Here is an 11,132-nt window from a genome sequence, read left to right on the forward strand (position 1 = left end):
ACTATAATATACAATTTGTAATATAAAATAATCCAATGATTGGGGTCTGGAACACATGACTTATGAGGAGAGGCTGAGGGAACTGGGATTTTTAGTCTGCGGAAGAGAAGAATGAGGGAGGATTTTATAGCTGCTTTCAACTACCTGAGAGGTGGTTCCAGAGAGGATGGTTCTAGACAATTCTCAGTGGTGGAAGAGGACAGGACAAGGAGTAATGGTCTGAAGTTGCAGTGGGGGAGGTTTAGGTTGGATATTAGGAAAAACTTTTTCACTAGGAGGGTGGTGAAACACTGGAATGCTTTGCCTAGGGAGGTGGTGGAATCAGGCTTGAAAAAGCCCTGGCTGGGATGATTTAATTGGGGATGGGTCCTGCTTTTGAGCAGGGGGTTGGACTAGATGACCTCCTGAGGTCCCTTCCAACCCTGATATTCTATGATTCTATGATTCTATGATTCAATCCCCCTCCCCCATTGAACCCCTTAACGTCTTGTTCAGAGTTACATAACACTTAAGAGTTACAAACAACCTCCATTCCCGAGGTGTCTGTAACTCTGAAATTCTACTGTATATAATAATAATTGTGTTGGCCAGGCAGAATTTTCCCCGTATGACTTTCTTGAGAAGAAACAGAACCTCAATAAATGACAAGACAAGCTATATTTTCATTGTCTTCCCGTGCTATTTTTAAAATGACAATTTTATCTCAGCATTGAAAAGCCTCTAAAATACACATGGAACATGGTGGCTTTTTTTGAAAGGCATGCACTGATTCACTGCTTTAGATGAGGGGGTTGATGGCGGTAGTCAGGACCACGTGAAAGGGAGGGAAGACTTTATTCAGCTCTCTCCAAGTGTCAGCTGTCGGTGACAGATACACAACGATCAAGGTCCCTTAGAAGATGGTCACCACAATCAGGTGAGAGGAGCAGGTGGAGAAATCCTTTTTCCTCCCGGTGGTGGTCTTGATTCTCAGGATGCTGATGATGGTATAAACGTAGGAGGCCACTGATAGCAGAAATGGGGTAATGTCCCTACAGACACCAACACAAAGGTAACCAGCCTGACCTGGTGTGTATCACTACAGGAGAGTTTTAACATGGCCAATAGGTCATTGCAGCATTGCAACATTTTCATCAAAGATCTGGAAGAAAATACAAAATCATTGCTGATAAAATTTATAGAAGACACAAAGGTTAGCAGAGTGGTAAATCAAGATGAGGAAAAACGCAGTCACACAGAGTGATCTGAAGCTTTTAGTAAGTTGGGCCTAGACAAACTGAATATATTTTAAAAGAGAAAAAGGCAAAGTTTTCCAGTATGGAATCCCAGACATATGTACAGAATGGGAGACTCTATCCAGGAAAAAAGGAGTGAGAAGGATTTAGAGGTCATAGTGGACAAAGAACTGAACAAAATTTCCCAGTGCAATGATATGAAAAACAGGGCTAATGTGATCCTTGCATGTATAAACAGGGGAGTAATGAGGAGGTGAGGATTTTATTTGCATATACGGCATTGGCTGAGACTGGTACTGGAATACTGCATCCAGTTTTGCATCCTTCGAAAGCATGATGAAAAAATGGGAGGGTGCAAGAAAGAAAGAAAGAAAGAAAGAAAAACTCACACACACACAAATGATCCAAGGGTTGGAGAATATGCCCAACAGTGAGAGAGCTAGATAATTCAATCAAGATTGAGAGGGGAGTTGATCACAGGGAGAAATTACATTACATTCACTGGGAGAAAATACTGAGTATGAAAGTGTTCTTTAATCTAGTGGAGAAAGGCGTAACAAGAACCAATGGCTGGAAACTGAAGCCAGAAAAATCCAGATTAGAAATTAGGCACACTTTCTGATGTTGATTAATCAGTGGAACAAACTACCAAGGAAGAGTGAGATTCTTCATCTCTTGATGTCTTCAGATCAAGACTGAATTCTTGTCCAGAAGGTGCTTTAGTCAACATATTAGGCTTGGAGAATGGGGTACTTGGGTGAAATTTAATGGCAGGCCCTTTCAAAGTTTCTAAGAAGGCCTCGATATCATCACCTGCCTTGTAGGTGGGGAACTTTCTGGGCTGGGAAGTGGTACCTGGAGAAGGATTGCTAGGGTTTGTTGGTATATTCTGCGGAGCCCTTGCCTTCTCCATCTCCAGTTCATGCTTCCTCTCTTTTTCCTTCTCCTCCAGTTCTTTTTCCTTTGCCTCCATAGCTCTCCTGTGAGCAGCCGCTTGGTGTTGTTCTGTCTCTTTCGCTGCCTCCCTTTCTTTGTCCTTTGCCTCCATTTCTTTGTCCTTTGCCTCCATTTCCATCCGCATGAGTTCTATCTGTCTTTCATGTTCCTTTTATTTTTCCTGAGCCTCAAATCTGGCTAATTCCAGCTTTTGTTGAGCTGTGGAGTCTGTCATCCTAACCTCTCTGTTTTTAACTAAATTTACACCCAAGAGTTAGACAGAAAACCAAAACAAAAAAAAAAGACTTGGCTTGTAAAATTTTGCTGTGCTGAATATGATACCTATATTCTCTGATAGTGATTGCAGAGAAATCCTAAAAAAAAAAAAAAACTACAGAGAAATCCTAAAAAAAAAAAAACCCTAACACCTTTGTCTCCAGGCAAATAGGCAGAAAACCCCTCTAGTTACTTTTAGGTAAAAGAAAAACTTCAGGTCTGTGAAGACTTGTGAATTTCCTTGCAGGAGGTTAACTAGAATCATAGAATCATAGAATATAAGGGTTGGAAGGGACCCCAGAAGGTCATCTAGTCCAACCCCCTGCTCAAAGCAGGACCAATTCCCAGTTAAATCATCCCAGCCAGGGCTTTGTCAAGCCTGACCTTAAAAACCTCTAAGGAAGGAGATTCTACCACCTCCCTAGGTAACGCATTCCAGTGTTTCACCACCCTCATAGTGAAAAAGTTTTTCCTAATATCCAATCTAAACCTCCCCCACTGTAACTTGAGACCATTACTCCTCGTTCTGTCATCTGATACCATTGAGAACAGTCTAGAGCCATCCTCTTTGGAACCCCCTTTCAGGTAGTTGAAAACAGCTATCAAATCCCCCCTCATTCTTCTCTTCTGCAGGCTAAACAATCCCAGCTCCCTCAGCCTCTCCTCATAACTCATATGTTCCAGACCCCTAATCATTTTTGTTGCCCTTCGCTGGACTCTCTCCAATTTATCCACATCCTTCTTGAAGTGTGGGGCCCAAAACTGGACACAGTACTCCAGATGAGGCCTCACCAATGTCGAATAGAGGGGAACGATCACGTCCCTCGATCTGCTCGCTATGCCCCTACTTATACAACTACTCTGCCTTTAGGTAGAAAAAACTGCAATTCAGAAAAGATAATTCCCTTTTATCTCTGCTCTGGCCCCGAAGCAAAGCAAAAAAAACCACCCTTCCAACTATTTCCAGTTGGAGAGCTGCTTTCTAGCAGCCCAAAGGATTTTAAAAATTTCCTTTTAAAATCTGTTTTTCTGGTTCAAAAAATCTTAAATTGATCTCAAATTGATTTCAGGTTAATCCCACCACTCTGCCACCATGTCAAGGTTCCTTCTCCACTCTGAACTCTAGGGTACAGATGTGGGGACCTGCATGAAAACCTCCTAAGCTTACTTTTACCAGCTTAGGTTAAAACTTCCCCAAGGTACAAACTATTTTACCCTTTGCCCTTGGACTTCCACTGCCACCACCAAACTTTATCTGGGTTCCTGAAAAAATGACATTTTTTTCCAGCCTCCGTCCCTAACCCCAAAGCCCCATAGAGTATATGACTTTTACAGCCCATGCTGCAATTTGTCCACATCCTTTCTGTAGTGGGGGGCCGAAAACTGGATGCAGTACTCCAGATGTGGCCTCACCAGTGCTGAATAGAGGTTATACATCTAGGACAAAGAAAAACTGGTCATACTTGCAGGATGGGGGACTTATACTGGAAAGAAGTGACTCGGCTTATCAAAAAGAAACCCTGACAATCCTTTTTTTTTTAGCTCCCCCAACCAAAAAAAAATTTTTTTGTCAAATAAAATATATTTAGGGTTTTCCAGATGAAAATATTAGGGGTTTGGTTGAAAACCAAGACATTTCAGCTGAAAACAAAAGTTGTGTTTGGACTGAAAATGTTTGGTTTTCAGATTTTTCAGTTAAGAGGGTTTTTTGTTTCTTTCTTTGTTTGTTATTTGGTAGTTATGGGGTTTTTTGCAAGCAAAAAAGGGACAAGATTTCTGTGTTTTTTGTCAGTCCAAATTTTGCATCTTAATATGGCTTGATAGAATTATAAATGCTGAGTTTCATGTCATTTTAAACTTAGAGATTTTAGCTGAGATTTTCAAAGCTGCCTTGCTGATATGGATACTCAAATCCCATTAAATCTAATGGGAATTGGGGGCCCATTCTCCTAGGCAGCTTGGAAACCCTCAAATTTTAAGGATCAAAGGTTTGCACTGTACTTTTAGGATTGCTGCTTTAATATATGTTCATTGAGACCTAGTCCTAAATATTCCAACCACCATTGTGGCTGGCACATCCAGAACTGAACAGGGAGTGTTAAGGGCTAAATATATGAACCAGTACAGAATGAGCTAAAAAGCCAAACCTTTGTAAGTATGGGCTGTAAAAGTCATATACTCTATGGATTAGCACGGGGCTTCGGGGTTAGGGACGGAGGCTGGTAATATACACTCATGAGTGGGTCATACCAACACATACATATGAGTAACTTTTCTCAGGTACATAGTCTATTGAAAGTGCTTGTAAGCCTGAGTCCATAGGCTGTAAAGAATCTCTGAAGAGATCGACATAGAGATGATGTTGATAACTTAACAGCACCTTGACATTTAAATTGAGATCCACAAAATTCACTACATGAGCTCTAAAAGTGTTTGTGATTTTGGTCAGTCTGAGTTTGCATGTTCCTGTGACTAAATAAAGTCACAAATATTGAGTTTCCTGCAGGGTTAAATGTACAGATTTTAGCTGGGAGTTTTAGAGATGCCCACATGATGTGGTTGGAACTGTATGTTCGTATCTTCTGGGCAACTTTGAAACTTTGAAAATATGAGCCTTTAAATGACTCGATAATGCCAACAGTTTGTAGAAGTAATGCTGTGCACACTTTATAGAGCCTGGGACAAGGAGTCAGAAAACCTGGGCTCCTTTTCTAACGCTACCACTGACTTTTAGCACTGTCACTTCCCTGCTATGTGACTCAGTTTCCACTCCCACCTTTAATCCATTTAGATTGTACTCTCAGCACGGCAGGATCTGTTTTTTACTATGTGCACGCACAGGACTTAGCACAATGGGGCCCTGGTCTCAGCTGAGATCTCTTGGCATTAAACCAATAACAACAGAAATATAGAAACCATACTGAGATAACATACTTTGCCTTTGATCAGTGGACAAGGGTTGTATGAGAGATTCAGAGCCCTTTAAGGTATGGGACGTCCATTCCCCTTCCTTCTAATGGAAATTAGGCATCTAACTCCCTTGGGCAACTCTGAAAATCTCAACCTGAATGTTACTGTGAAAAGATAATCCCTCCCACCCCCCACAAAACTGAGATTGGGTCAGCTGACATGCATTGCTCCCACAATTTCAAAATGTTTCATTTCAATTTTGACCTTTTTATTTTTTGCAATAAGTTAAAATAAATTTCAATGTGAAATGCAAACATGCAAATGTGGCTGCAACAATAATTGGAAGCTTTTCATTTAGGAAATGTTGAGATGAGGATTTTTGTGGATGAGGACAAGCTCAGTCATTTTGGATTCCCAACACAAGGAAATGTGTCAAAACTTTCTCTTCTGAAAGAACAGTGTCAGTGTTGATAAACTGGCATTTTCCAGTGGAAAACAAAAGTTTTTAAAAAAGAGTCTGGACCATCTCTATATCTAACGATAAATAAAATGGCTGATTTTTTCAAAAGAACAAAAGGGAGGACTGTGTTCAAATCCCACATGGAAACCCCTGCCATTGTTATTGCCGCCATCAGCTAAAATGTCAAGGGAGGTTTCCCCTTCTCCCACAACGAATAAATAAGGAATTAGGAGAGACACTGACATTCAATAGACTGATAGAAGGCGAAATGAATGCAGCTGGGTAGCAGAACTGACACATATAGTCAAGCATAGGCAGGGCTCCTTATTGAACGATCTCACCTGAACATAGGCACTGACTCCATGGATGCTCCTCCAGATGCATCATAATGATGAGGAGGAGGATGGAAGATAGACAGCAGAACCCATATCCTGGTGTCAATACTATGAGTGAAGAGTTCACATCAGAGATTTTGGCTGGTAATACCTCCTTCTTAAAGGTAAACCAATTTACAGATTTATCGAATTTAAGGACAGAAAGAACCATTATGGTCATCTAGTCTGACCTCCTGCATAATACAGGCAAGATAATTTCAGCCAGTGATTCTTGCATAGAATGACAACTTCTGGTTGAAATTAGGGCATACCTTTAAGAAACATATTCAGTCATGACTTTTATAACTTTAAGTGACAGAGACTATATCACATCCCTTTGTAAGTAGTTCCACAGTTTTCTATCCTCTTTAGGAAAGATAAAAGATTTGATAGATCATCTTGCCGAATCCTTTGTTTCCACTGCAACTGAAACACTGGAATGCGTTACCTAGGGAGGTGGTAGAATCTCCTTCCTTAGAGGTTTTTAAGGTCAGGCTTGACAAAGCCCTGGCTGGGATGATTTAACTGGGATTTGGTCCTGCTTCGAGCAGGGGGTTGGACTAGATGACCTTCTGGGGTCCCTTCCAACCCTTATATTCTATGATTCTATGATTCTATTTGCCCCTCTAAGTTGGAAACCACTATAGGCTCTGATTCAGGAAGGTACTTAAACATATGCATAACTTTAAGCTTATGAGCAATCCCATGTAAGTTAATCGGACTGCTCCTGTGCTAAAAACTAAGTGCAAGTTGAGTATCTTCTTGAATTGGGGTCATAATACTTTAGACAGAAAGGAGTCATAACCTTTTTTTTGACATTTCCTTCACCAGGGAGTAGCAGATGTAAATCACTGTGTTGATTTAGAGTCAGTATTAGCAAGAGGGAAAGTAGAAGGGGTTTCAGAGGAATGTCTTCCTCCATTATTGGTTTGGAACTGAATTCCATTGAGCGTTTGAAGTCAGGATGCAGAAAGAGTCAGAGGTTAGAAATATGGGTAGAAAAGGAGAAAACAAAATTCAGCCTGGGAAGATGCAGGCAATTCATAGAGGGAAAGCCAAACTGAATATGTATTGAATTGGAGGGTCTCATAAATATAAAGAGAGGGTAAACACCTTTAAAATCCCTCCTGACCAGAGGAAAAACCCTTTCACCAGTAAAGGGTTAAGAAGCTAGGATAACCTCGCTGGCACCTGACCAAAATGACCTATGAGGAGACAGAATACTTTCAGAGCTGGAGGAGGTGGGGAGGAGAAACAAAGGTTCTCTCTGTCTGTGTGATGCTTTTGCCGGGGACAGAACAGGAATGGAGTCTTAGAACTTAGTAAGTAATCTAGCTAGAGATGCGTTAGATTCTGTTTTGTTTATAAAAAGAAAAGGAGTACTTGTGGCACCTTAGAGTCTAACCAATTTATTTGAGCATAAGCTTTCGTGAGCTACAGCTCACTTCATCGGATGCATACTGTGGAAACTGCAGAAGACATTATATACACAGAGACCATGAAACAATACCTCCTCCCACCCCACTCTCCGGCTGGTAATAGCTTATCTAAAGTGATCACTCTCCTTACAATGAGTATGATAATCAAGTTGGGCCATTTCCAGCACAAATCCAGGTTTTCTCACCCTCCGCCCCCCCCCCCCAACTCACTCTCCTGCTGGTAATAGCCCATCCAAAGTGACCACTCTCTTTACAATGTGTATGATAATCAAGGTGGGCCATTTCCAGCACAAATCCAGGTTTTCTCACCCTCCGCCCCCCCCCCCCCCCCACAAACTCACTCTCCTGCTGGTAATAGCCCATCCGAAGTGACCACTCTCCCTACAATGTGCATGATAATCAAGGTGGGCCATTTCCAGCATAAATCTAAGTTTAACCAGAACGTCTGGGGGGGGGGTAGGAAAAAACAAGGGGAAATAGGCTACCTTGCATAATGACTTAGCCACTCCCAGTCTCTATTTAAGCCTAAATTAATAGTATCCAATTTGCAAATGAATTCCAATTCAGCAGTTTCTCGCTGGAGTCTGGATTTGAAGTTTTTTTGTTTTATTATTTATTGTTTATTACTTATGATTATACAGACTAACACGGCTGTTACTCTGAAACCTGTTTTGTTTATATGGCTGATAAAACAGCTGTGCTGAATGGAATGTAGATTTCTGTCTGTGTGTCTTTTTGGAACTTAAGGTTTTGCCTAGAGGGATTCTCTATGTTTTGAATCTGACTACCCTGCAAGGTATTTACTATCCTGATTTTACAGAGGTGATTCTTTTACTTTTTCATCAATTAAAATTCTTCTTTGAAGAACCTGATTGCTTTTTCATTGTTCTTAAGATCCAAGGGTTTGGGTCTGTGGTCACCTATGCAAATTGGTGAGGATTTTTATCAAGCTTTCCCCAGGAAAAGGGGTGTAGGGTTTGGGGAGGATTTTGGGGGGAAAGACGTTTTCAAGCGGGCTCTTTCCCTGTTATATATTTGTTAGACGCTTGGTGGTGGCAGCAATAAAGTCCAGGGACAAAAGGTAAAATAGTTTGTACCTTGGGAAAGTTTTAGCCTAAGCTGGTAAAAATAAGCTTAATGGTTTTTTCATGCAGGTCCCCACATCTGTACCCTAGAGTTCAGAATGGGGAAGGAACCTTGACAGAGGGCAAAACCTGGAAAGCGGTAATAATGAAAGATATCTATCTATGTTCATCTGCCTCACTATACTTCACTTCCAACAATTACTCTCTCTCTCTGCTCATTCATTCTTGAGTGTGTGTTACTTTGTCTCTCTCTTTGTCAATCTGCCTATCCATTCTTCTGTCCATCAATCTCAATCTATCTCTGTTTGTCTGACTTCCCATTCTTTGATTCAAACAAGCTCTCTCTCTCTCTCACATGATCATTGCTGCGGTGTCTGAGTGCTTTATCAAAGGACAAAAAAGTGGACATGCATTTTCAGTATAATCGAGTTTCCAATAAAGCCAGTAATGGTTTTTGTAGAGACACTGAGCCTCCATATGATTGCCGTAAGGAGAGATCTGAGTGAAAACTCCACAAGAAAAAATAAAAATAAAATTTGGAACACATGTAAACCAGTTTTGTATAAAACTGATCTCCTTGCAATACTAGTTGATACTTAGTTAATACTAAACATACTATAAAGTTTCTTTTCTTCCCCCAGCTTCACTTCCAGACCCATGCAGAAGCTGGAAATCAAACGCCCATCACAAAATTAATCCTGCTGGGATTTGGGGATCTCCCTGAACTACAGATTCTTCTCTTCCTGCTGTTCCTAGTGATCTACTTAGTGACCATGTCTGGGAACATCCTCATTGTTGTTCTAATTGTGGCTAATCAACACCTGCACACCCCCATGTACTTCTTCCTGGGGAACCTGTCCTGCTTGGAGATCGGCTATACCTCCACCATCCTGCCCAGGATGCTGGCCAGTCTCCTGACAGGGGACAGAACCATTTCTGTTAGCGGGTGCATCATGCAATTTAATTGGTTCAGCTCCCTGGTAGCTGTAGAATGTGCTCTCCTAGCAGTGATGTCTTATGATCGGTACTTAGCAATATGTAAACCCCTGCACTATGCAATGCAGATGAATGTCAGCTTGTGCCTCCAGATGGCATCTTTGTCTTGGATTAGTGGCTTTCTGGCTAGCACTGTCACAACATCTTTGTTAGCACAGTCCACTTTCTGCGGCCCAAATGAAATTGATCATTTCTTCTGTGATTTCACCCCTCTGATCAAACTCTGCTGCAGCGACACCAGCCAGATGGAACTTGTGACCTGCATACTTGCCTCCATCTTCACTCTTCCCACATTCCTATTAACTGTGACATCCTACATTTCTATCATCGCCTCTATCCTGAGAATCCCTTCCACCACCAAGAGGCAAAAGGCCTTTTCCACCTGCTCTTCTCACCTCATTTTGGTGACAATTTTCTATGGAACACTAATGATTGTCTACATGCTACCAGATCGTGCTACAGTGGGAAACCTGAACAAAGTATTCTCTGTCTTCTACACAGTCCTGACTCCCATGGTCAACCCCCTCATCTACAGCCTGAGAAACAAGGAGGTGAACAGGGCCCTGAGGAAAGCTCTTGTGAAATGTGTGCCTTTCCCACAAAAATCAGTAAAGGCAAACTCGATTTGCTAACCTTTGCATGAAATGGAGGTACATAAGAATGGCCATACTGGGTCAGACCCAAGGTCCATCTAACCCAGTATCCTATCTTATCACAGTGGCCAATGCCAGGTGCCCCAGAGAGAATGAACAGAACAGGTAACCATTAAGTGATACCCGTTGTGTCTCCCGTTGTGTCACCCATTCCCAGCTTTTGGCAAACAGAGGCTAGGGACACCATCCCTGCCCAATCAGAGCTCAGCATGCTGTGCCCCAACCCTTAACACCCACCCCTCTGGTAAACTCTTGTTCATGTGTGTGGTCCTTAGTTATATGTGTTTTTTCCTATGAAAATAATCAAAAAATGTAATTTTCTGCAAAAAATATCATGACATTTTTAATATTTTTTCAAAGAAAATCACATTTAAAGGATTCTTAAAATGTTTCATTTATCCACTGTTTGGCAAATGAAAAGAATTAATAGCCATTTCAATAATATGTTCAACAAAATGAAAAAAAATGGATTGAAAAAATTGTACAAAAACTATTGAAATAAACTTGTTTTTAACCCCTTGAAATGAAAATATTCCCGATTTTTTTATTTTGTCTTAACACAATATTTTCTCTAAATGTGCAAATTCATCAGGGAAGAAAACCTTGTTGTCACTATGTCTTTGGGTCAGGAAATCACTCTTTTCCTTTAACAATTTACCTTGCAGGTCAGTTCCAATACAGTGAAGAATTATCTATCTTTCTATAGATTTTAAGGGCAAATGGGGCCATTACAATCATCTAGTCTGCATACTATATGGAATATATATT

General features: G+C 41.0%; 1 protein-coding gene across 1 annotated transcript; it reads left to right on the forward strand.

Moving 5' to 3' along the window:
• The first annotated feature begins 9,410 nt into the window (after positions 1-9,410).
• Positions 9,411-10,343, forward strand: LOC142068895 (olfactory receptor 11A1-like). The gene has a single exon (XM_075119019.1). It carries the CDS (start codon positions 9,489-9,491, stop codon positions 10,341-10,343), a length of 855 nt encoding a protein of 284 aa, XP_074975120.1. The 5' UTR covers positions 9,411-9,488.
• The last annotated feature ends 789 nt before the right edge of the window (positions 10,344-11,132 follow it).

This window comes from Caretta caretta, chromosome 13, assembly GCF_965140235.1.
Source record: "Caretta caretta isolate rCarCar2 chromosome 13, rCarCar1.hap1, whole genome shotgun sequence".
Taxonomy (NCBI): domain Eukaryota; kingdom Metazoa; phylum Chordata; order Testudines; family Cheloniidae; genus Caretta; species Caretta caretta.